This window comes from Toxotes jaculatrix, chromosome 18 (assembly GCF_017976425.1).
Source record: "Toxotes jaculatrix isolate fToxJac2 chromosome 18, fToxJac2.pri, whole genome shotgun sequence".
NCBI classification, from domain to species: domain Eukaryota; kingdom Metazoa; phylum Chordata; class Actinopteri; family Toxotidae; genus Toxotes; species Toxotes jaculatrix.
In genome coordinates, this window is record NC_054411.1 from 16,831,834 (window position 1) to 16,858,892 (window position 27,059).

General features: G+C 42.4%; 2 protein-coding genes across 3 annotated transcripts in view; both read left to right on the plus strand.

Annotated features, from left to right (window-relative positions):
* The first annotated feature begins 443 nt into the window (after positions 1–443).
* ddx47 (DEAD (Asp-Glu-Ala-Asp) box polypeptide 47) lies at positions 444–5,700 on the plus strand. The gene is made up of 12 exons (XM_041063656.1): positions 444–603; positions 822–915; positions 1,481–1,669; positions 1,764–1,835; positions 2,184–2,302; positions 2,494–2,565; positions 2,674–2,790; positions 2,968–3,114; positions 3,765–3,902; positions 3,993–4,063; positions 4,249–4,378; positions 5,356–5,700. The coding sequence occupies exons 1-12, from the start codon at positions 475–477 to the stop codon at positions 5,515–5,517; spliced, it is 1,440 nt and encodes a 479-aa protein (XP_040919590.1). The 5' UTR covers positions 444–474; the 3' UTR covers positions 5,518–5,700.
* A 627-nt stretch (positions 5,701–6,327) lies between these two features.
* The window catches only part of LOC121197912 (myosin-10), a 50,130-nt gene continuing 29,398 nt past the window's right edge, over positions 6,328–27,059 (plus strand). For both annotated transcript variants that reach the window (XM_041061673.1, XM_041061674.1), the window contains exons 1-3: positions 6,328–6,588; positions 7,868–8,245; positions 13,605–13,761. In XM_041061673.1, the coding sequence (XP_040917607.1) occupies positions 7,901–8,245; positions 13,605–13,761 (502 nt within the window). In that variant the 5' untranslated portion in view covers positions 6,328–6,588; positions 7,868–7,900. The remainder of the gene's footprint in view (positions 6,589–7,867; positions 8,246–13,604; positions 13,762–27,059) is intronic.

Consider the following 27,059-nt stretch of genomic DNA (forward strand, 5'->3'; position numbering starts at 1 on the left):
CACTGACCCAGTCGTCTAGCCATCACAATTTGGCCCTTGTCAAACTCGCTCAAATCCTTGCCCATTTTTCTTGCTTCTAACACGTCAACTTTGAGGACAGAATGCCATGATGAGGAGATAATACTGTGTTATTCACTTCACCCGTCAGTGGTCACAATGTTAGGCCTGATCGGTGTAAGTAACACATTAACAAAATAATTCTACTAAAAACAGGTGCTTCATGGCCTTTCTGGAAAATAATTTGCCTGAATTTCATTGTAATTTCTCCTCACTTCAGTGAACAGCCATCATCATTGTATAGTTAGTTGTTAATGTTTTACGTGGTAGACGTGTTTTGATAGAGTATAGCCCACACTACGCCTGAAGAAAAGAGTGTACAACAGAAACAACAATTCCCATCATTCATAGCGCAACCGGTAATCGTCTCCGCGTCTGCGCATTGCCGGGCTGACGACACGTTGGGTAGAAAACATCATGGCGGACGAGAGTAAGGAGAGCGTGAAGCCAAACACAGATGAAATCCTCGAAGGCTCGAGTAGTGATGATGATAGTCCTGTTCATAGCGGTGAAAACGATGAGACAGTGAAGACCTTCAAGGATCTGGTAAGTTTGTCTCACATGGAGCGAAGAACAGAAGGCATTTTAGCATCACAGAAGCAGCCGCTGAGGAGTTTGAGTTAGCTAAAGTATGCTAATATCGTCTGTAAACCGTAAATACCGTATGAAATATGCCTGGGAGTCTGAAAACGGGTTGTTAATTGGCAGCACAACATTATCAGCACTTTACATGGGTCTCGATCCGGTTTCTGTGCCTCCGACAGGGTGTTACTGAGGTTCTCTGTGAGGCGTGTGATCAGCTGGGATGGAAGAGTCCAACAAAGATTCAGATAGAAGCCATACCAGTAGCCCTGCAAGGTGAGAGACTACAGCAACCTCTGCTTTTCTGTCAGCGGATCCCTTCTGAGAGGGTTTCCTTCAGTGCCTGTGTGTTGTCTGTGCAGCCCATCAAATGTGCTTCAATGTGTATCAGTATCAGGGTATATAAGTTATTGAGCACAGTGCCCCCTGTAACTATTATATTATTATATGTCATATAATGGGATTATTATTGATGATGCACTGACATTTAATCAGCATTTTAGTGCTGCAGTGGACATCATTCTGTCTAACTGTATATGGTTGTGTGTGTTTATTGTATAACAATGCGTTGTGTTTTATAAGTTTGTTTATAAGGTTTGTGTTTGACGGTGTGCAGGATTTTTTTTTTGATCTGATGAAACAATTTTGTAGTAATTGTTATAGGTTGTATCAGGAATTGTTCCTATCAATTGTGATGGATTGAAAAGCACTTTAGTACAAGAAGAGAATAAAATCAAATGGGGATTCTCAAAGCCGTATTGAAGTAAATGCTTCAAGTTACTTTCTGCTAGTGCTAAATATACATGACTTACTTCTTTCGTTCTTTTTTCTTAAACTGCAGGGAAGGATGTTATTGGCTTGGCAGAGACTGGTTCAGGAAAGACAGGTGCCTTTGCTCTCCCCATCCTCCAGTCACTGCTGGCCTCACCCCAAAGGCTTCACACCCTCGTCCTCACCCCCACCAGGGAGTTGGCTTTTCAGATCTCTGAGCAGTTTGAGGCCTTGGGCTCCAGCATTGGTGTTAAGTGTGGTATGTGTCCTTTAATTAAAGGTCAGCTGATCTGCAGTGCTGCATGAGACTTTCTATGGTTCTGTACCTAAAACCTGTCTCATTTGTGTTGCAGCTGTTATAGTTGGTGGAATTGATATGATGTCTCAGTCACTGGTGTTGGCCAAGAAACCACACATTGTTATTGGTAAGCTTCTTCATCTTCATACAGCTTTCTTCATTTAATCACCTAAAGCAAGTAACTTCATTTTATACTGAAATGAACAGTGTTTGGCCATTACTGGGAAAAAGTAATTCATGTAAAACAAAGAATTTCTTATATCCTTACAAGAGAAGTTGATAGTAGCCATCAGTGTCCGGTGATTACTGAAATTAGAAGAGCAATGCTACACAAACCCTTCACATGGCATATGAGTTACCCATAACTCCAGTATCAAATTTATTTACAGTAATCATTCATATATTTACCTGCTTAATCAAATGATAATTAAAGCATCAATGCAGTGGCAGATAAGTGGTATAAATGTGTTTACAGCCACACCTGGTCGGTTGATAGACCACATGGAGAACACCAAGGGCTTCTCCCTACGAGCTCTGAAGTTCCTGGTCATGGATGAAGCGGACAGAATCCTCAACATGGACTTTGAGACAGAGGTGGGTTGTCAGAGACTTGCTTGACTGTCAAATCAAAAACAACTCAAACTCACATAATGTCTCAGCCTTGCTTTCATTCAGTACAACATATAAGGAAACAGAATATCTTGTATGAAAATGTTCCTTTAATGCACTTGGAAACAAGTTGAGACTTTTTTTGCTGAAAGCCTTCTTTTTTTCTTTTTTACCAGGTGGATAAAATCTTGAAGGTGATTCCCAGAGAGAGACGCACCTTCTTGTTCTCTGCCACCATGACCAAAAAGGTAGTAGACAAACGCTTCATCAGTTCTGCAAAAGCTTTTGAACATTATACCACTCGTAGAGCCTGTGCACTGTTCTCTTGCACTGACTTTCTTTAATATTGTTTACAGGTCCAGAAACTACAGAGAGCCGCTCTGAAAGATCCTGTGAAGTGCGCGGTATCCACCAAATACTCTACAGTAGACAAACTGCAGCAATACTACATCTTCATACCATCCAAATACAAGGTGGAGCACTCAGAGGCGTACATACATTTTTCATGCTATAATGTCAGCGACCACATGCAGCAAGCTCTTCATTCCCTGTCTGCCATAATGCTGGAATGAACTTATGCGGGTGTTTACGTATAATGTATTGGATTTATTTCATAACACCTTTTTGTGCGTGTGCTTGTTTTGTGGCAGGATTGTTACCTGGTGTCCATCCTGAACGAGCTGGCCGGTAACTCGTTCATAATTTTCTGCAGCACATGTAACAGTGCCCAGCGGGTGGCGCTACTGTTAAGGAACCTTGGCATCACTGCTATCCCTCTTCATGGCCAGATGAGCCAGGTAGAGCTTCAGTGTCTTGATGACAGAAGTACAGTGTTGCACAAGCATCTATTTGCATACTGTGTTTGTATTTCTGTTCACATAGTTCTGTTAAAATTAATTTAAAAAACAATGCTGAGTCTTCTCTGTTCATCATTCCCAGCCTGGGGAAAAAAAACCAAAAGATATATTTCAGTGAGTTTAGGGTTCCAAAAAATGTAGAATGTAATTTTGAGTTTTTTTGTAATGAAATGTTCTTTGTGTAGAATTTGCAAACATCAGTAGATTATTGCCAAATCCTATCTTTGCCACTGTCATGTCATTTGTTGTTATTCAGTATTTATCTGAGATCTGTACATCTTTGGTCAAAGGCTTCCACTGCTGCCATACTGAAAAGGCTAAACATCAGCCCTCTACTCATTTAACTATTTTCAGCCATCATTGTGTGAATGTTGAATATCTTTGGCTCCGTTTGAGCTGTAGGAACAGCCCCCTCTTCTAGTTTTGTGCCATATAGCCATACAGCCTGTCCACAATTCATTATGATGTAATTATATACTGTAGATACATAGGCTGTAATAACAATAGTGATAAAAGCTTCCATGAACTATGTTTTTCTGTCTATTTAATGTTGTATTCACTCTCTGGATCTTCCTCCCTCTGCTGGTCAGAATAAACGTCTAGGGGCTCTAAACAAGTTCAAATCCAAGTCTCGATCAGTGCTGCTGGCAACTGACGTGGCATCCAGAGGACTGGACATCCCTCATGTTGACTGTGTCATTAACTACGACATCCCCACCCACTCCAAGGTACCTGAGTGCTTACATTCGCGGTGCTGGTTTATTTGGTTATTTCATTTTTTTGTTGAGTTGATCTTTGGATCTGTCTGTCCCTCACAGGACTACATCCACAGAGTTGGCCGAACAGCCAGAGCAGGCCGGTCTGGAAAGTCCATCACTTTTGTCACCCAGTAAGAGCTGCTTGTTTATTTTCATCAATTACTTGTTATATGCCTCGATACAACCATTTTAAAATCAGTCTGGCTTCACTGTTAAATTGCTGTTATTTGTCTTCTGCCTTTTTCTAAAGTGTTACTACTTATACCCAAAGTAAATAAATAAAAATGCATTAAACTGACACATCCTGTTATCTTAGGTATGATGTGGAGCTTTTCCAGCGAATCGAAACCCTGATTGGCAAGAAACTTCCTGCCTTTCCTACTCAGGAGGAGGAAGTGATGATGCTGGTGGAGAGAGTAAGCGAGGCCCAGAGATTTGCCAGGCTGGTAAGTCACATTTACCATATGATCACTTATGTGATTTTTTTTTCTCAAACATGAGAAAATTTTGTTGTATAAACCATCCTCCATCCATTAGCTTACCGAACTCATTGATGTCCGAAAACCTTCTCTTCTTGTACTGAAATTAAAATGTTATTCTTCTGTATGCTGAGTAACACTTGTTAAGGGTATACTGTACGATGTATACCTGTGATAAAATGTGTGCTTTATTGTGCAAATTACTTGAATGTCCTTTCAGAAGACAAATTCAATATTTTACAACGTTAGAAATAGATTGAAAGTAGTGAACTTCTCATCTAATGAATTGTTTACCAGCTTAACAAAACAGAGGTCTAAGGATGGCCAGGGTGTACATGGAAAGATCATGGACAAGCATTTTTTCTTTGGTTAAAAATGAACTGAGTAAGCTGTAAAACGGGAAAGCCTCGTGTTACACTTCAGAGTGTGTGAAAACTAGTTAGCAACAAAAAAAACTAATCAGTTAGTTAAAAGCAATGGATAAATTGTGAAAATATAAAGCTAAAAGTAATAAACAGCTGAAATAGATATAAGTAATGGATAAATGGTTAAAATAAGCTGCTAAATTGAACAGTTTAAAGTTAGGAATAGTTGAATTAGTTAAAAGTAATGAATAAATGGTTGAAACATCTTTCTCTTCCACTAGTAGTACAAATACAAACATGACCAACCTAAATGCTGATAGTTTAATTGTATTAAAAAAATGTAACACTATCCACTTCTATATAGTTAATAGTGTTAAATAACATCCAGTTTAACGTCAGTTCAAATAAAACACATCTGGAATGTGACTGATGTTGATAAAGGGTACTTGAGCTCATGTGACAGGGTTGTAGAGGTACATCTGGGGAAAAAAAAACTAAAGATGGATGAAGTATCTGAATTGTATATTGAAATTCTCCATAAACATTACATTGAGGGGAAAAAAATCTGGTCTTTCTCAGGAAATGAAGGAGCAAGGTGAGAAAAGGAAAAGGCCCAAAGGAGGAGATGGAGATGAAGATGACACAGAACAAGCAAGTGGAGTGAGGAAGAAAGTGAAAGGTGGAGGAGGAGGTGGGGGGAAGAAGAATAGGGGTGGAGGGGCTTGGAGGGGAGGACGCTGAAACCTCCAACATTAACAGACTGTACATAACCACAACATAATGCCTTTTCTGTTTTTGGTGTAAAACTTGATTATGAAGACAGCAGTGTTTTCCACCGTTTAGAATGAAAGCAAACAACTATTTAATTATAGAAAACTTGCTTTTCTTTTCCATTTGTAATAAAATGCCACTGTAAAACCCAAAGCTTGTGTTTGTGGTAGGGTGATGTATGATTGCGTGAGTTTTGTTGGAGCATAAAATGCTGCAGTTGTCGCTTTCAGACACAAGAGGGGGCTGTTTCAGTTTACAGCAAAGGAAGGGGAATAATGACTCAATATGAGACATTTGAATGGGAAAAAAATTTACATATGACTTTAAAAAAATCCTTTCACTTTTTTTCTTTTTCCTCTTCTCAAACAGTATTTTGTCAAGTCTGAAGACCAGTGAGAAATCAGTGGTACAAAGACTGGAGTGCAGTAACAATGCGACTTATTTTGGTAGCGTTTTTTTGTAATGTGGGCAAGCAACAGTTACAATATCGATCATTCATTTTTCATGCATGTCATTGGCTTGCAGCAAATTGGGGGGTTGGTTTCTCCCAGCCAATGATGGAGAGGGGGAGAGAAAGACCGCAAAGTGAGCGACCAATTGTGTCTATTCTGCGTTTAGTAGGTGTGTGCAGTGCATAGATATTTGGGGAATAGATTTTAGAAAAAACATCCACCCCAGCAGAATGTCCTGACAAATATGCGTATTACTGCGTTCCGACCATGAGTCAGTAGAAACAGACAGGTATCAGCAGATACGACGCAGGTGAATCCTCCCAGAGAGGATCACAGTACGGTGTATGGATCTGCACCGTCACTTTCTATGTGAACACAGTCCACCGTAGGCGGGAGCAGCAGCGGTCAAGTGTGCTCGGTTTAGGAGGGGCCCCAGTGTAGAGGCAGCGCTGTGCCTGTGGTGCATACCAAAGCCCAAATACATGCATTTCATTTGTGTGGAGCAGCTAGTTGCATACAGGGTCGCGTCAGGGGGAGATCGGACAGCTTGGTGAACAGGATCTGACTGTTGCTGCGCTGACTGCACCAGGTAAGTTTATTACTGTCATTATTATCATCATCATTATTGTTGTTGTTGTTGTTTTTCATCGCGAGGACGGGGGCGAGCGAGCGCGTGGTGAATACTGGACCACCGCTGTGGGTGAACGGATCAGCCTCCAGGATGGAGGATGGAGGTCGCTCCGGAAACTTTAGTTAGGCTTTAGTTATTATTTATGTTGTGAGTTAAGAACCCATCTTTTCGTGTGTTTTAGCCTGTAGCTCACCTTTTTTGTTGTCACACAGCCAAATGTTAATGAGGTAACACTGAAACTCAGAAAGCTCATCACAGTAAGTGCTACCCAGCCGTGTTAAGCTAGCTTTATGAGCACAGTAACAATGAGAAAGTATTTTTCTGTAACGCATACGTTAATTGTTTTGTTTTTTCATCCTAATTGTCTCTCTCACGGTGATAACGGGACTTTCAGCTTTCTTACACTGTTATTGCACATTACCGTACCACTGCACATCCCCTGTTACCTAATTTACCTCAGCTGTGTCAGTTGCGCAGGTTTATTACCGCAAATATTAGCCTAATATTTGTAAACAGGACCTCGGCGGTAAGTTTCCCCTGCTGGTCTCCGCTCATTCTGTGGTGTGTGTGTGGGTTTTTTTTTTCTGGGGACTCGCCAATGCACAGTCATCCTATCTGTTGTATAAGCTCAATCTGTATAGACAGGGTAAGGTTGTAGATGTTATCTGGACCACCGGGGTATGTGTTACTGTGGATTAATTTCTGCACTGCAAGGTTTCTAGAAGAAAAAGGGGGACGGTAAAGCATGAGCCATTCACGATGTCGCTCCGTGCCGCTTGATCTCCCCTGAGAGCGGTGTAGCCTACGCAGTATGCGCATTATTATTTTGCAGTCTTGCAGACTCGGTAATATTTGCTCCAAAACCTGGTTTAAAATGTAACTCATGTCCCCGTTTAGGGGCAGTCACGTCCTGGACTGCTGACATAGGGTAAACCTGCCTCACTGTGTCCTGTGTATTTACTTTATTATTCCAGATATGAGTCAAGAGATGCCTCTTATTACAGAATGAACTGATTATAATGTGATTTGTCATACTGCTGTTAAAACTATATTATAGCTATAAAATGAAAAAAATTACACAGTGCACTGAATATAATTGGTACTCTAATTATGATAAAGTAAAGGTAAAGCTATTCTCCCTTACTGAGTCTGTACTGATCACAGAGGGAGATACGTCGAAAGCTATTAGGGAGTTTTAAAAGACGTGAGGTAACCATTTTGTTCCTGTCTATTCTAGGTGGCCGCGTTGCTCTGGTAAACCCCAGGAAAGATGTCTCATCGGAGTGGACAAGAGGACCCAGAGCGCTACCTGTTTGTGGACCGGGCTGTGGTCTACAACCCAGCCACACAGGCTGACTGGACAGCCAAGAAGCTGGTGTGGGTCCCCTCAGAGCGCCATGGCTTTGAGGCAGCCAGTGTCCGAGAGGAGCGTGGTGAGGAGGTGCTGGTGGAGCTGGCCGAGAACGGTAAGAAGGTGGTGATCAACAAGGACGACATCCAGAAGATGAACCCTCCCAAGTTTAGCAAGGTGGAAGACATGGCCGAGCTCACCTGCCTGAATGAGGCGTCTGTGCTGCACAACCTGAAGGACCGCTACTACTCTGGACTCATATATGTGAGTGACTTAAACTTGGACCCATCAGAGACTGTGTTTTTGTATGTCCAGTGTGTACTTTCCACACTGGGGAATGATTAACCTTAAAACTCACAGATCCCCTGGTTCTCACAGTTGTAGATCGAATTTCATCCCTGATATAATCACAAAATGAGTGATATGATTTCTGCTTGATATGCATGCCAGTCTTAACATTAAGCTGCCTGTCTTTTGCTCTCTTATGTAAAAGTGAGATCTGATATTTATTTTATAGGGCATTGAAGTTTTTGCTCCACTGTGTGAATCCTGACCACACACACACACACACACGTTTGCAGGCAGTATGAGTGACAGATGTCTCTAGTCTTTTAACCATTGCCAGACTTTTCCCTCCACTGGATCACCTCTCATAAGTGCCTCTGTTACAGATTGTTACCTTCCCCCATGGCTTCTGTCTCACCTCAGCTAAAAGGCAGGCCTCTTCCATAAACACTGCTGGTTTCAGTTTGTTTGTCCTGCTCTGTGCTCCAACTGGTGGGCCTTGTTTGATCACAGAGATGGCTTGACCTCTCTCGCTCTCCTGTGGCAGTCCAACTGTGTGAAACTAAACACATTTGGCCCAAAATGTGGAGTAACAGGGAATGGTTTTATTACCTTGGGTTTTTCGCCTTAATGCCATGTACATGAAATTTAATCAAAAACAAACTCAGGTTTAAATGTACCTGTCAGTATGGCCACTAAAGTGATTTTCTTTCTTTCTAATCTCTTAATTACATGTTACACATGCAAGTTCATCACAGCCAAAATTTGTAGTGGTCTGTATCACTGCAAAGCTGCTGTCCCCATAATCCAGTTTCACTACAGATGGAGCTGCTCTGTGATGTTCTAGTTGTGATCTTGACCCATTTAATGAAATGTTTTCCAGGAATAGAATATGGGTTGGTTTTCACCAGAGAGACTCTGGTTCGGGGACTACAGATTGTTGCACTTATTTCTCTCTTTTACCCTTATTTTACTCTTAGAGAAAGTAAATCCCCCTTCATATATTAAAGCTCTTTCAAGTATGTTTCAGTTTAGTCACATATTAAAGCAAGAACTGAATGCTTCAGTGAAGGGGATATGGTCATTTGTCATGACTAAAATGAAAGAAAACTTACCAGAAATTTCCCATATGCCTTCCATTGACATTTCAGTCCACCAGATTCCTCCTGGGTTCTTCTTCATTTTCTTTCTCATACCATAGTGTCATGGTTTCGACTTTTTCATGGTTCAGAATTGGCTTTGGAGCTTGTTAATTTGCCCCCTGCCTAAGAGAAATTGAAAACATGTGTCTGACTGTGTTGATTTTCTATCAGGAGGAGAATTTTCCTGTTTAGTTCGCTCTTCGAGGAAGAAATCCCCTACACTCTAAACTTTTCCCAATGTGTTTGACTTACCCCCCCCAGAGCTCGGCTGCATCTACTGCAGACATAGCAGAATGCCTCCCCGGGGCTGTGTTCTTAGTTGAGGTGGTTGGGAAGACATCCATATCTGAATCATAATGTTGAGCATCGTAGATCTGCTAGAGTCTGCTGAAAGTTGAGGCCGGTGTTTTTTTTTTTACTGGGCATGCACACATTTTGCAGTCCATAGCTAACTTCAGTTTATATTAAAGAGAGTCATTAAAGGGGCTCTCCTACTCTTCAACGCCTTGTCATTGGAACAAAAAATGGGAATATTTTTAAAATAGACAGGTGAGCTTAAGATTGCTGTCACACCTTTACTGGCCAGCATCTGAAATCTTAAGCCTACCACCACCTGATGGCTCCATCCGGGTGAAGTCAGTCAGTCTGTTGGACCAACTCATCTATTGTAGCAGCTTTCTGTCTGTGAGGTGGTGAGTCACAGGCTAACCACAGTGCTACACACTAGGCTATGCCACACCAGCGGGGCTACAAGCAGGCCTTTGTGTCGTTAGATAAGCCTCAGCTGTCCGAAAGCCTCAGCATTCTTCCATGGCAAAAAGATTGTCCGTCTGTCTGTCTCCGGCCGCCCACTTCAGCTCTGCTGCTGCTGCTCAGTGTCTGTCCTGTCTTCACCAACTCTCTTCCCTTTCCCACACTCTCTCTTCTCTGGCTCTCTGGTCCTGTACAAGAATGACATGGACTTTATGTCTTTAGTTCTTTCTTTCTTGCATTTTCACCTAATATTATTTCTTGCATCTTTACTTTTTATGGAATTTTGAATATTTCTGTGCCTCAAATGCTAGAACTATGTCCCATTTTTCTGCTCAGAACTTGCTCTGTTTTCTGAAGCTGGATCTGCTGCAGGGCAGCAGGTAAAGCAGCATACAAGCAGCAGTTTTTACATATTTGAATACATAATACATAATTGAAGTCCCATGCGGTCTCTTTTTTGGTAGGATATTTCCAGGGCCCTGATGTAACTTTGACAAACAGAACCATGATTATTAACTGCATTATATATTATATATAGACTGCAGAACACATTCTAAGCCACCCTGCTCTAAAATTCACTGAGCTTATAATGAACTAACTTATTAAAGCCAGAGAGAAGCAGAAAGTGTCCTGCTGCTGTCAGTGTGATTTAATACCATGCAGCTCAGTGTATTGATCATATTTCAAAAGCCTAGTTTGAGGTATTTGTTAGCTTTGTTATGAAATCACTAGATCGGAGCGCTGTCAAGGGAATGGTCAAGGTCTCCTATTCTCCTCTCAGATCTATGGCACTGAGGCTGCCTCTGCGCCCAGAGTGCCCTCTCCAACCTCTGTAGTGGAGAACGGTCTATCCACGTAAGGCACACCGCCTGAGGGGCCAGAGATGGCAGATGGGGTCGGCTGTTGTGTCTGCTGTTGCCTATGTGTTGCTCAGCTGTTACTAGGCCACGGCATCCCCTCCCCTGGATCTGATTTCACAGTGGAAATATCACCTTCTCTTTCCTGGATGAGGCCTGGCATGGCAGTTTGGCAGGTGGTGTTGAGTTAGTCGTATGCCCTGCTAACTGGCAACAGTGGAAACATGTTCGGCAGTGATCCTGCAGGATTTTTCACAACAGTTCCTGGATGGGAAGCAGCAGCAACACGGCAACGAGCCCGCAGAAAGTAAATATTAGTAAATATGTAAGATCATATTATGTTTCATAAGACGTGAAGAGAAATATAACCTAAAGCTGATGTTTTCTGTTCAAGTAGTGCCTAATAAGTGCTCTGTGCATTCTTCACCATATAGAGACATGATGCAGCAAATTATAGTGCATTCTTGAACCCTTTATTTGCCTGGAACAGTCCACGCTGAACCTACAGTCCAGCCTCTGCAGCCCTGCCAGCTGCCTCAGTGCTGCGTGTCGCAGAACTGAGAACAGAACAGACCCAGACCTCCCTATTTATAGCAGCTCCAGTTTTCTGATAAGGGGAAATTAATTTTTCATTAGCCTCGAAAAGGAGAGTAGGGAGTTAGAATTTCAGCAGGCCCTCTCTGTCTCTCTCTCTCTCTCTGAGCTCTCCTCCCGTCAGGTTGGGAGCAATTTACAGGAAGGCTGAGAACACGGTTCAGGGTTTGTTACACCTCTGCTTCTTGACTGGATTGGACCTTAGGGAGCTCTGTCAGCTGGATCATTGCTCCACTCTTCATTTCTGTCTGCCTCTCTCTCCTTACCCGCCTTTTTTTCTCCCCCTTTCTAATTTTTTCTGTATCAGCAGGACAGAGCATCAGTTGCTCGGTGCTGACTGAGAGCCCTAACTGAGCTGTTACATAACATCTACACTATGCTGTCTGCTCTCTGGGGCCCCTTTGTGAACCTATGGCTGCTGAATCACTGATGGCGTGGTGCCTCACTCAGCCTTAAACGTAGATTTAATTATGAAGCAGATTTCTTGACGCTTTGATGTGAAAAGATCACTTTAGGACATAGTTTCTCTTAATATTATATTTTTATTGGCTACACTGCATTATGGTATGTAACAGAAGGGGGGTAGCAGAATAAACAGCTCTTGGAATATGTAAAGCTCTTTAAAACAGAGGCCCAGTCATTTATTACAGACTACAGTCTGTGGAGAACGTGGTTTTTTTTATGAACTTCAAGGACCATGCTGAGAGTCAAAAGAGGAGCCTACTCATGAAAAGAATTATAATATCATCACAAAACGTTTCACAGATCATGATTTCAATTTTCCTTTTCTATCAAAGTTTTCTTTGTGTAAAAAAAAATGTCACTGTAGAGTGTATGTGTGGTCCCAGAAAGAGACAGAACAAACAAACATGTCTGTCACGCTGACCTTGAAGTCAGCAGGGAGCCAGCTGCCTCTGATCCCTGGGGCTTCCAGTCAGATAGGCCTGACGGCTCCATCCATCCAGCATGTGTCTGTATGTGACATGTGTCTATTTGCTAGTGGCTGAGTCCAGGTGTGATTGACTGTGTGATTTTATGAATATGAATATCTATTTGATTTTGTTTTTTTAAAATTACTTATGTCTTACTAATTGACAATCTGACTTCCAATTTTAGCACAACAGTGCTTCACTATTGTTATTATTGTCTTTGACTCCTCTTAAAGATCTATATATTACATATGCATGTAACTGTAGTTGAGCTTTACATTCAACAGGTTTGTAGTGGATGCTAGTGAGGTAGATAGGGGTGGGCATTTGTTTAGGCCTTTAGGCTTAAGCCTAACATGCCAGTGATGAAAGTCATACTACTGGTAAGCAGCTCTTTCCCTGTGTCGTCTATAGGGGGAATGCAAAGCCCCTATAGCATCTGTAGAATGAAAGAGAGCCATTGCCCCACCAGGGCCTCTCACTCATTCCTTGCTGCATTGCTGCCTGGTCGATTCAGCCTACAGCATAGCTGAGAAGCATTCATACCACACACACTCTCTGGGGAGTGATCTTCAGGCTAATTACACAGCCAAATGCAACACCACAAGTCAGAAAGGAGGCTAAACATTTGCAGTGCAAGCTATTTGCTGCAACATGAGTCTTTAAAATATTCATATGCTCTTTGGTCACATTTAATTGTGTTGTTTTGGATTTGAAGCCTCTCACTGGGACTCCCAGGGCCTTTTGTTTTTTCACAAGAGACAAGAGTCTGTTCAGGGATTCATTTAGTCCCCATTTCCACAATTCTGTCTGACTCTTATCAGTCTAGCCTGTGTCTTGTCACTGTCTTTCATGCCCACTCTGATGATGTCAGCTCCTAAAAATGTATGATGACAAATCTAATACATTGCAGACCAGTTGATATAAAAAGCTTGAAATTTGCATGATCCTTTTTAAACACTGATGTTTTACTTATTCTATTTATATCATTTCTGGCTAGTGAGACCTTATTTGTCTGTATTTTAATTTCCCATGTTTGTCTGTTGTATATCTTCATTTACAGACATACTCTGGCCTCTTCTGCGTGGTCATCAACCCCTATAAGAACCTGCCCATCTATTCAGAGAACATCATTGAGATGTACAGAGGGAAGAAGAGGCACGAGATGCCTCCACACATCTATGCCATCTCTGAGTCAGCATACCGCTGCATGCTTCAAGGTATGGCAGATACTCGTTTTCCTGAAACTGACTTTTTGTCTCTCTTTTTTTGCTGTTATTGATCTTCACTACCTTTAGGTTTAAAGTTTAATGTGTCAGGATTGTCATCATCATCATCATCATCATCAAAGTGTTACACAATGCTACTAAATGGAATTAAGTAGTAGCAAACACTTGTGTGACTGATCAGTAATCAAACCTGTGGATTTTGGTGTTGAGATGTGCAGTGAAGCTTGAAACTGAGACTGGTATAGTTTAGCTCACTTGGAGGCACTTGGGGTTTGGCTACATAGTCCAGGAGATTAGTGTGTAAAGTGTGTGAAAGGTCACAAGGTCAGAGAGGATGTGACATCACTGATTATGTCTGAGAAGTCTGCTGTCATGGAGGAAGTCAAATAGAAGATTAACTGTTGGTCAGATTTTCCATCTGCATCACTGGTGTCATGTGGTTAATTGCTAATTGCATGGTAATAAAAGGCTGGTCAGCGCCATCTTTAACACTGTAAAACACTGGGCAAAGGATTTGGGACTGAAGTGTTAAGTCGCATTGTTCATACTAAGCTTGTTCTCAATATTATTGGCAAGTGGTATGCTATGCTTATGTAACTTCCTGGCTCTGAATTCCATTATTTCTCCAAACTATGAGCTGATTTGTTTTTGAACCGCTGTAGCTGTTTTTTCCAAGCACAGAAGTTCAAAGTCAGACACCAGTTCAATTCATACTCGTGTCATTATTTAAGAAGGACAGATTTGTTTTATTTTTTTTCCAATTTGAAAAACCTATTACTATTTCTGAGTTGGGAGTTATTCAACAGCGTAACTAAAAGGTAGACTTTTCCTTTAGGATTTAGTGTGTTTTATTGCTTTAGATCATAGTTTGGCCTCTACAGTAAATCAGCCTATAGTGCCAGCAGAGATGGACGACAGCCTCTGCCTGTGTTTCAGATAAGAGTAAGTAGCAAGTGGAGAGAGAGACGCTTGCATGCTAGAGCTTATGCCCTGTGACAGATGGATTTATAGAGAAAGTAATAGAGAAATTGGGGGTGGGGGGGCAAACAGAGCAAACAGGCTCAACCAGCATCAGTCTTCAGGTTGTCATTAACTGGACCTGCTGCACTGATCCTTTACAGTTGTCTCCATCCTGCACACACACACATACACCCACATCTAAGCTGGTCTTTGCCACGAGCTACAGCTGTTACATATTGAAACTTTTAGCTTCTTTTATAGTTTATGGAGAAACTGTGGCCCACTAAAATTCATCCACTCTGACACACTACTGTGATCCACTTTGGATTGTGACTAATTGTTTTTGAATCTCTGATGTAGAAGAACCGCTGTGATAAGCAGAACCTTTATCAGAGTCTATCGGTGTTTAGACAGCCTCTCTGCTCTGCTGTGTGCCATCACTGTCTGAAACCCCAGCATTAGTTTCCCCCTTTAGTTTCTCTTGGATGCTGTTTCACATCTAAGGCATATGTTTATTTAAATAGCATGTTTGCCTATGTTTCCCCTGTTATTTATTTTTTATTTGTCCCAGCATACTTCAGCCTTGATGTGACATTGTCACTGATTGTCTGGTTGACCTCTGCAGCTGCAGCTTGAGTCTCTGACGAATGTGCCGTAGGCTCCCTGTTATTACATGCCCTCGGTCTGTGCTCTGGTCTCTTGTCTTAGCAGGCTGGATCTCCACACAGCTGAGAGCTCGAGTGAGAGCTTGACTGAAGCACCACTGATTTTCAGAGCTTGGTTCAGGACCCTGTCTCATGTAAAGCCTAGGCCTTGAAGTTCTGGGAAAGCACATTTGTATTACATGAGACTAATACTGCACTTTCTAAAGTCACTTCATTCATTTCCTTCTGTTTTTTTTCCCTTTTGTTGCACTAACCATATGTTCCACACTCTAAATATAGCTTTACTCAGAACCACAAACACACAAAGAATCACACACACACATACTCCTCCTGTCCTATTATCACTCTGCGGGTTGTTTGTCTGGATATGGGACACCTCTCTTGTGCCACCATTCTTTTCCCTGACCCCCTTTTCTCTGTCGCCGGTGTTCATTCTTTCGGACCGCTGTCCCTCACAAGGGGCGCGGCAAGGCATCCAGTGGAATGAGGTCATCACTGCCCCAGCTTTCCATACCATGCTGTACTAAATTCTACAAGCTGAGTCACTGTCGAGTTGTCACCGTCGTCCCAGCAGCCCCATTGCCCACTGCTCGGCTCCTGAGCAGGGGTCCGTCACCATGGATACCTGTGTGTGTGTGTGTTTCTGTGTGTGCGACCAAAATAACCTTCCCCCGGCATCTCAAATAGAGGTGTCACTTGTTGAGTGACAGTGTTTTAGCCGACCTCAATGAGTCTGTTGTTGACTGAATCTCCTTCAGTCTGTTTGATATGGCTACTGTCTTGCTCAGGGTGAGAAAAGCTGTGTCCTTTCATACTCCAAAGCCACTGCAAACTATTTAGGAACTCCTACTGTTTTATAATTGCTTTCTTTCTTCTCTCACTGACTAGAGCAGCTGGCCTCTCTCATTTCCACCCTTTTCTCTGTTTTACTCACCAGTTTGCTCAGTCCTCTCCTTTCTTTTTTTTTTTTTTTTCTTTCTTTCAACCAGAATGTTCGGGCTTGGAAGATACTGAAGAGGAAAATTCCCCACATCCTTGAAGGCATTTTGGTCTCCTTTCACTTAACATGAAAAATACAAACCGCAGCTCCGCTGGAAGCTTTGTGGTAGCATAGTTTGCTTTGTTCCTTCCTTCTCCTTCTTTGATCAGGGAACACAGGAGGACAAATGTGTGGAATGTCCAGCATCTCATCACTCCTCCACGCCAAAATGCAGCCAGGGTTGCCATGGTTAGGCCCCTGTTTATCTGACAACGTTGTGTCCCCATTTTCTCTTATATCACTTCTCAACTAGTCAGACCACAAAGCTAAGTTCCTGGCACATTTCCAAATTCCCTGTATCTGTGCACATATGTGTTTGTGTATTAGTTGTTTGTTTCTGTGCATTAGCGGTACGTTCCTGACTCATGCTGCTATTTCTCAGAAAGACAGATTAGGCAGACTTACACTCAGGTGGCAACTGCACTGTACAGCAGTGTTACTGCAGCTCAGCGTATTCAGTAAACTCAAGAAGTGCTGTACTTTTCAGGTGTGTGGTTGTTAGAGGTGTGAGAGGGAAGAATGACGGATTTTGGAGGTGGTGAGTTCACATTCATACACAGCCTTCATATACTGTATCTAGTCACACAGAAAACATGAATGATTTTGTATTTTAGGAGTAAAACATAAATCCCTCTCACCAACCTGTTTAGGTTGTTATGTGTGCTTCCTACCCAATTTGCACTTGGGACCAACATGCCATCTGTATCTGGATGTGCATTATAATTGGAATGCGATCGGATCAGCTAGACCACAGCTGGAGGTGGTCTTGCTTGCGCTGTGATCAGATCTCAGCCAGGCATAAATAGTCTCTGAAGCTTGACCACATTCTTACGAAAAAAAAGTAGTAGCAGTTCCCTCCCCCTCAAAAAATTAATGATACCCATCCATGGCATTTCCTCCCTTGGCATCAGAATGCACCATGTTTGCTCCGAGTCTGCTCGCCCCACCTGGCTAATTTTCATACTGACATCCGACCACAGTGCAAACAGAATAAAGATAATGAAAACACTTATTACCAACAAGCATAAATTCACAGGCTTATGGATCAGATGTCATTATTCAGATGATGTATTCATATACAGATAACACCAGGTGAAATATGGGGCATCACAGACTGTGTAGAAGCGTCAAGAAACAAACACCAATGTTGGCAGTATACTCAGAATCCAACAGAATTTGGTGTACTCATACAGGCAAAATAGTGGGTTGATGGTCAGAAAGAGCCGCCACATTTGGCTGTGATTGCTGCTGTGTGTGCAGGTAAGCGGTATAGAAGATGAATGAATGAATGTTGTAAACTGAGATCCCTAAATATCAGAAAAGGTTCTGCAGAGTTACATTCTGTATTTTGTTTCCAGTAACAATCATGAGTCCCATCTTGCATGAGCTGCAGTTTCTCCTAGATATGAAATGTCTCTTATCCAGCAGAGCAGGGAAGGGAATATAGGAGGCAACACAACAGTCAGAGAAGTGGAAAATGTCTTGGAACACAGAGCTGAGAGGGAGGGCCATGCTGGGAGAGACAGGGGGAGAGAAGAGGGAATGTTGAAAGCCTTAATATTGAAGGGGATATTGGGAAAAGGGTTGAGATAGGATAAAAGAGGGCAGACGAGAGACCCCTACAGACACGATAAACAGGATTGGTAGTGGAGATTTAAGAATAAAGAGGAGTGGGTGAAGAGGAAAGAAGGCACTGATCACTGAAAAGCTGAAAAAGAGGGAGTCAGGCAAAAGCAAGAGGGGGCAGTAGGGACAGAGTTATGGGGGAAACAGAGCAGAGGGTACAGGGGAAAGGCAGAGGGGGCGGCCAGCATTGTGCCTCACAATGGGGGCTTTGTGCAGTCTGAAGGGGGCTGGGACCAGGGTGCTCTCTATGTGTGTGTATGTGTGTGTGTGGGTTCAGGCGGGGAGGCCTGGAGCTACAGAGCTCTTCCCTGGGAAATGAGGCCTCTTGTTGGGGCAGTGAGGACTGGAGAGAAGGGCTGGTGGAGGGCACACCCAGGGCCTGAGTGACAAGACAGGTGTGGAGGGTCAGGAACTTTTTCCTGGTCTTCAGAAGGACTGTCTGTACTCAGTACATGTTCAAGAGATGACTTTCAGACAAATGGGGAAGCCTGTTTAAACAGCAGGCTTGCATGAGTGTACTGCAAACACACACTGTCTCACACACGCAAAATACACATGGGGCAGATGCGCCTTTAATGGCAGACAGCTGTAGAGTTCATACAGGATAAAATCATATTTCTGTTTGGGGGTCGTACATCAGGTCTGATTTATAGTTACGCTCCTCCCCACGTGTACACACGTAGGCTCTTTTCTTACCTAACGTGGACAGGGCGATGGTTGGGAAAGCTGTTTCAGTGTGTGTCAGTCGTTATGCATATCTATGTGACTGTGTCATGGAACGAAATCTGAATCTTGGCTTTTTGAAATATTTTTTATCCTCAGTTGACACATTTTTTTTAGATAAAGCAGCCTGATGTATTTCAGAAGCTTGGCTTAAATCATGGAATAACTGAATGTAAAGAAGACTAAATGTATTTCACCTACCGACCTCGTCTGCACCAATTATTTACGGTGTTGTAATTTTTTCAACATATAAAAGCGATGATTCTGAGTAACCAGGTTAGCCAGGCCCTATGTCATGCCCTGTATCAGCTAATCGGTTTGGCTTTCTGTGTGTTTATACAGGTGTAGTCAATATTCAACACTCATAGAAACCATAAAGCCAGGTCCTGACTCATACTTGTAGGTGTGTGTCTGTGTGGGTTCTAGAGACAGTCGCACTACTGAGAGACGTTGTGGGAAGATGATCTAAGGTAGAGCTGCTGTCATGTATTGCGCTCGTTCTTGGATAGTGTTGTCATGAGAGACACATAGCATTGATACCAGGAGTGTCGTCACGACAGATAGGGTTACCTGACTGATGCTGTGACTGCCCTCTCACTGACACCCATAACCCTACAACTCACTGCAGACCAAGGAGAAAGCTGACTGGCTGCTTGATCCACTCTGTCACTCTGTGTAACAAGCTGCTGATGACATATGTGTATTTATTAATCTGTAAGCTGAACACATTCACAAAAATCTGGCTCTTATCCAAGAGTGCAAATCATATCACGTTTTTATTTTTCATTTTAATTTTAATTTTATTCTTCAGATATTTTTGAATGTGTTTCACCACTGCAGTGACCTAGTTACACTTTTAGTCATGGAAACTACAGACTCCCCTAACCTTTTATCCCATTCAGATTAAGTATATTATTTTATGTTCTTTCTCTGAGTCCATCACATCCAGTCATACACTGGCAACACAGTCTGACACTGATACAGTTTCCCCTCTGTGGCCGAGCCTCTGCTCCCCCTTGTGTGTCTGGATTCCTGTGGGGCTGCAGAGCTTAGCACTGTGATATTAGAGGTGCCAGCATAAACACACATACATACACACACACACATACACACAAAAATGGCTGGGATTATGGTGGGCCTAGCCATCACAAAGAACCACTGTGGACCAAACAAGCCACCCGACGGCTGCCATCTGCAATCGATTACATTGCCAAATACTTTCTGCCATATCTCCCACAACTGCTTTCTCTCCCCTTTCATTGGGCTAAAGGCAACACCCATCAGCACAAGTCTAATTTTAAACTCTCTGTAGGCATGCTGTTGTGCAGTGCTTACACTCTGTTAGCATAAAGAAAAATGTGCATGTATATACATACCTATAGTGCAAACTGCAGATGGCGATAACCACTGTCTTGTTCATGCTTAGTGGATAACCCCGGGCCAGAGAAGTGTGTAAAATCTATCACGGACCTTAAAGCAACACTGGTGATTATGTGTATTACGTTCTCATGGGGCCCTTATCAGGCAATTCTTGTTGACAGGGACAGGCATGGAGAATGGATGGATTTGATGAGGTGTGACAATAGAAGGCGATCCAGGAGTCATCGCTTAACAGGGGTTGTTTCCAGGCAGATGTGATAAAAAAAAAAAAAGAGTACAAAACCAGATTGGAGTCCTGCTACTTTCTCTACTTTCTCTTCATTTAGTGCTTTCATTGTATTTTGAAAAACACCTAATAAGAAAACTCTGCCAAAAGGAGCTCGTATATTTTAAAAATGGTGATGACATACATGGACAAATTCTCCTCCTTCTTACAAATCTGTACCGTGCGGTTTTGTGCTGCACATACTGTTGCCTTCTCACTCTGGATCATAGCACATCCCAACCTGTGCAGTAGTAGTAAAAATGCTGTCCTGTGGGTCTGCTGGGCTCGCATATAGGAAGAGAAGCAACTTAAATTCAAGAGCTGTGATGAACTAAGGTGCCATTTAACCACAGATAATACAGTAGCATTGAAACAGCAACAGAACTGAAAGAAAAACAAACTATAATGAGTATCAGATTCACTCTGTTAAGAATGTTTTTCTTAACATTCTCTAAATAGGTTGCATTTATTTGGAGCAGTTGCAGCTAATGAGTTTTCTGACTGGAATGTGATTAAAGTTTGTGTAGCCAGACTAAGAACAATGGTCTGAATGGTGAAAGAGTGTATCAGAAGCAGAGAATAGCCCCCACACCCCTTCACTATTGTTGTAATCGTGTGTTTGTGTGTTTGTGTGTTCTACTATTTTGACGCTGTGGGTACCTCGTCTGGCATGACCGCTGTGCTCAGTGAGCCAAAAGGTAGATTACGTCTCACTGTTGCCATGCCCCTCCTCTCTCTTCCCCATGTAGTCTTCAATGTGTTTTGTAGTCTGCTCAGTGTCTCTTGCTCTCTATGTATTGCTCAACAAGCATAAGCTACAGGCTGTACAACTATTCAAACTGCATTAAACTGTCTGACCCCCACCGTTGCCAGATGTTACGGTCCTACTCACAGACTGGGAAGCTGAGCCATAGATTCCCGTTCTACCTTCGACACTCATATGATGCCTCTCTGCTATGCTGCCATTTAGCTGGCACAGCTGGCACATGTTTGGTGCAACAGATAAGGACTATCATTAACACAGGAGAACAGACATATTAGATTACAAAGAGTCTTCTAATTAGCCCAAGGATGTTTACCACACCAGTCCAGCACCTCCTCATGAGAAACATGTGGGACCTGGTTCTCTACAACTCTCTCTCACACATTTCCTCTTTCTCTCTCTCTCCCTATCCCTCTTATCTATCCATATCCCTCTTTTTCCCCTCCCAGACTTTTCTTATTTTACCCCCTCCATCAGAAGCATTTGAAAAATGTGCTTTGTGGGACTTGAAAAAGGAAAGACTCCAAAATCCTGTCTGAATGCTCTCTGAAGAGTGCAGCTCAGACAGTATAAAACAAGACTTACAAGCCAAGCGCAAGCCCACAGGGAATGGAGCTCAGAAACAGAATTTAACATACAAGAGACTCCACCTTCCATATGTGTGCAGCACTGTTCTTAAATCTACCGTTTGATCTGTTTAATGCCACTGCTGTTACTTGCAATTTATTCACGAAATACTTCAACATGAAGTTAAAGGAATTCATATATGTCATATCTGACTGAATTTGGACGATATTTTTTAACATTATAAGCTTCAGAGGCCCATGTGGCCTGTGTACATTTTGGAAAATACTCTTATTCGCTTTCTGGTGGAGGTGTATGTATTTATGTATGTATGAAATCCTTCCCTTTTATAAAATGAGATTCTTGTAGTCATCATACAGCTGCAGGAATGAGCTGTCCTTCCCCCTGTAGTCTGTAATTTATATATCCAAACTCTAGTTTCTCTGATTAACAATAAAATCAATGCATGAAACAGGTCAGATTTGGGATCACCCTGGTGACCTTGTGATTAGGACGCATACTATATATCTGCAAAGTAACTGCTGCACACTCTTCTCTCAGTGTTTTCTGTCAGTCAGTTACTCTAGATAATAGAGGCAAAAAGGCCAAAAATAATAATCTGAAAAAACATAGGTCAGATTTGGCACAGCATTCGTTTGTGAGCTAAGTTGGACAGCAAGTGTTGATCCACTCACAAGAGGAAGGGACAAGAGGGAAAAAGAGGAGGCGAAAGACACACACAGGAGAGGTTAACATGCTACAAGACAGGAAGCTCTAGGTGTAAATGATGCAAACAGCTTCCTTGCCACCTTGCGCATGTGTTGGATCTCTCTCCTCTCACACTCTCACCCAGGTGGTCCCTCACACACTGCTGTCATTTCCGAGAGGGTGGGGACGTTCACTAACCCATCATGACAATCTATTTCTGTCTGTGATCTCAGCTGCCAACTGCCATTACTCTCCTGAAACTGAATCAGAAGTACTGAAACACCCTAAGGATTTCATCTCCAAGTGTGTCAGCAGGTGACATGACGGTATTTATAGCTGGGAAGCTCTTATTTCTGTTCTCTGTTTTTCTTCTGTCCATCAAGACTCCAATGTGGCACTATCTTCTCTGTCTCTCTGCTATCTCCATTTTCCTCTCTCCCTTCTCCTATCTGGTCCCGTTCCACCACACCCTTCTCTCCTCATCTGGCCAGCCACATCCCTAAACTGTTCCACAGTCCTCCCTCTCCTGGGAAGTATTAAGTTGTGCCAAATGCACGGGGGAACATCCTGTGACTGTCAGTGGGATTTTAGGAAGGTCTCCACCCATTTGTTCATTAGGCGATAAGCGTGAAAAGGGTTCACTTCACTGTTCAATGTTTCTATGTCTGATTGGCACATAGGGGTTTTCTGTATTATTTGTGGTTGATAATGGAAACACATAAGCTAATAACCATGAAAGCAGGCATATCCTCCACATTTTGACCCCACCACTCCTGCCCCTCATTTCCCCTTAACATCACCTCTGTTGCGCTTCCAGCCTGCTGAAAACAACGCCTGTTCCACACCCAAGAGGCCCCAGTGCTGGCAGGGAGGGAAACCAGGGGCATCTGAATTCCAGCACACACAGACACACACACGTAAATGGCCAGTCAGCTACGTGGGGCTGTCTGCCCTTCTGTTCGTAGGCTCATGAATGCCTATGAATGCAACTGGCAGCTGGTTCAACAGCATTACAGTGACTAACGCTGTTGAGCTGTTTGGTCATTCAGTGGTTGCAAAAGGCCATATGTCCAGAAACGTGCGTTACTCAGAAGAGCTTGATCTATGAGCCAAAATATGAATGATCTAATAGCTATGAATATTATTATAAATAGTCTTAGTCATGAAGCCTTTAACTGCTGACGCTTTACTGTTTGGTATGAATTTTTTTGTGCTTATTAAAAACAGACCTGCAGAGTTGTGACTGTCGCAATCAGAGATATTAGTTCCGAGATGTTTGTTTGGCACACAAGTCCTCTCAACTTTTTGCCTTACTCTCTCACTCAGCTCTCAACTAGGGCTGCAGCAATTTATTATTTTAGAGCCCAAGAATATGCCATCAAATGTTTTTTGTTTTGTCAGACCAACAGTGTAAAACTCAAAAATATTCAATTATATTATAGACTATAGACAAAGAAAAGCAGCAAATTTTCGCATTTGAGAAGCTTGAACAAGAGTCTAGCAGGAGTGATGACTAAATACAGACATTCCTGCTTTCACCATTGGGAAATGTGAATGATGTATTTGGACATGCAGTTTTCCATTCCAGGGACTTGCAGTCATAATTTTAAAGGTGCACTCCGCTGAGTTTACAAATAACATTCAGTTTACTCATCATAAGGATTATTCAATCTGTAAAAATAAATGTATAGTGTCTTCTGTGCCTCTAAAGGTGACTGCCTACAACATGAACAGTAAAAAGTAATCAGACATGACTCTTGGGCTTTAACTGAATAGGTAGTCTTTCACATGGGGCAGTTTTGTTTACCCTCAAGGAAGATGCACTCACATTAGTGCATGTTTTAATTCGTTTGTGCTCAAGGATGCTACTGCTGTAGTTTAGGTAAAACTACTGTAAATATAAAGGAAATGCATCCCTTGGTCATTCAGATACTTCATATTCTGCCTTTCCCACCATGCAGTAGATGAGGAGAGAGGGCTGTTAGTATTACCGTAATCACTATTGGAGGATTTATAGCCTCTAAGTCAGTTTATCTTATCATAACTGCCGTTGGAGGATGTAGCATATTATTCTTCTTCAGCCCTCTACTTAAGTGTGTTTAATGTGCGTCTTATCATAATTGTTCGGAAGCTTCGGAGTGACAGTTATACACTGCAGGCACACGCAGACCACAACGCTTCCCAGAGCAGTTTGACTGTTTTGCTACTTCCACTGTCTGGGAATGTGAATGAGCTCTGTCTCACTCATGTCACACACACACATATACACACATACACTTAGGGCTTTGTTCCTCTGGTTTTAAGTAGCTCTGGATCCAGTCCTGCCTCTGTTCCAAGGCCTTTATGAGTAAGCAAGCCGCCATTTTTATATTACCTTTGCACTAATACAGTCACCATATTCTACTAGGGAGTGGGCGTGCATGTGTGTGTGTGCTTGTGTGTATCTGTGGGTAAACCCTCACCACATATAACAGTAGTTTATGAGAGAGCAGCTCACTGGCTATCACTCAGGATTTCTTATGTGTGTGAAGTGGTTGCCATGGCGCTTGAATTTTCACTGTGTGGAAAAAATGTGTTACATCCAGTTGCAAAGACCCCAAATGGTTGAAAATCATGTTTTTAAGCCAAACTCCCATTTTCATAACTGCGTGTTCCTAATCAGAAAGTTGTGTTTTTGTTCTTACAATTGGCAGAATTTACACTTAAATAGTAAAGTGTTTAGAGATGCATGTGTGCATGTGTGTGTGGTCAGTGAATTCCTCAAAGCATAAATTAGTCTACATAGGAGGGGGGCAAGGGCTGGCTCCTTTTAGTGATCCTTTCCAATGTTATCACAAGTAGGAGAATAAGTGTGAATGTAATCATGAATTGCTTGACAGCAGACTGATCTACATCCACAGAGTTACCATTAAAAAAACAGTTTGCAACAATTAGGAGCAAAGTTTGTGGGTTAGACTTTGGGGAGAACTGTAGTGAACTGGAGCTGAGGACCATTGACAATAAATGGACGTAATTATGATCCTTACGCCAAGAATGTTTTTGTGTACCAAGGTTTGGTTTTAGCTGGGGATGTGGAGAATGTTTTTGGTGGTTAAGAGTCCTCAAACCTTTTCAGTTTGGAGACCAAATTAGAAATTCCACCCTCGGACTGTGTCTCATCAAAACTGCGAAAAAAAAGAAATTACTGTTACTCATGGGGTGACTTCCCAGAGACCCATTTTGACCCACAGATTAAATGACAATACTTTTTTTGTTGCATTCTTTGGCCTATTGACTACAAATCTTTTACTTTACATTATTGTGGACCTTTTCCCAAGACATTTCACAGTGTTGTAGATTGTCGAACATGCTTTTCTTACCTTCCAAGCAGTTTACAATGGGTTACCTGTATTGGTGTGAAAACAGAACAATAAATCGAGTTACAGTCAGGAGAGGGGTACCGAGGCTGTATAAGGTTAAATGAGGTCGACAATAGGGGGGTTATGGTAACGATTGGGGCTTTTGTGGAGACGGAGGGAGAGGGTGGGGGGTGCTCTGGAATGTGAAGAATGAGGGTTTGTTTAATCCTCGTGGGGGATAAATTATTAGCAGAAAAGGGAGCCCTGCTGTGTAAGACCAGCCAGTCTCCTACCCTGGGAGCCTAAAGTGAGATTTGTGCATGTGAGTAGTGGTATTGTAAGCCCATGAGACAGACTGTGTGCAGTTGTTTTAATTGACCGGAGAGAGAAATAGAGTAAGAGATGCACAAAGTTTCATGATTCGTGTGAATGCATGAATGAATGCAGTGCTTACTATAGACCCCTTTCTTCCAGCTCAGACTGATGTGTAGCAAAAAATCTGGAAATGACTGTTAGATCAGTTCAAAGTGTTGTTTTTATAACTGCCTGATCTCTTTCTTGAACATGGAGTCGAAGTGATGTGTTTCACCTTCCAGTGAACTGTGGTATGACACTGCAGTAATACTGATTGGTCTGAAAGCTCTCTTTTCCTGCGCTGTCATTTGAATTCATATTTAACTGGTATACAAACAGAGAGAGTGAACTGCGGTCTAACCTAAAGCTTGATGAATGAATGAAATAACTTATTTCCATTGGCTGTGAGTTGTTGAGGAGGAAATAACTAAAGCAGCTAAAAGTCTGGATGATGAGGTGATTAAATTAAAAACATCTGTTGGTGTGGAAAAGCGATTTTGTCTCCAAGTAAGGTCCCACTCTTTAGTGGTCTGGGTAATCTGGCTTCACACCATTCATGGGGGAAACAGGGAAATGAGAGCAACAGAGAGAAAGGGGAAACACAAAGCGGGTAAAGATTTAGTGAGGCAGTAATGAGCTACTGGAAAGGAAGAGCACGTTCAGTTTGATTGGTCCACCTACGCCCAGCCAGCATGGCATCCTGGGTAAATATGACCCAGCAGTTAGTTGCCATGGTGATCTAGGAAGCAGCGGCTGCCAAGAGGGCCAAGGTGGCAGCATGGACCAGATGGATGCACGCACTAACACAGCAAAGGTCACGTTAGCCAGTTTAAAGAGATTTTTTTAAACAAATCGTAAACAAAAAACATCTATGTTAGTATTACTAGACCGTCAAAGATCGCGA

Coding starts and splice junctions, on each gene's coding strand:
- ddx47 (XM_041063656.1), top strand. CDS start 475: ATGGCGGACGAGAGTAAGGAGAGCGTGAAGCCAAACACAGATGAAATC. Junction 916..1,480: donor CATACCAGTAGCCCTGCAAG/GTGAGAGACTAC, acceptor CTTAAACTGCAG/GGAAGGATGTTATTGGCTTG. Junction 2,566..2,673: donor CTGCCACCATGACCAAAAAG/GTAGTAGACAAA, acceptor TATTGTTTACAG/GTCCAGAAACTACAGAGAGC.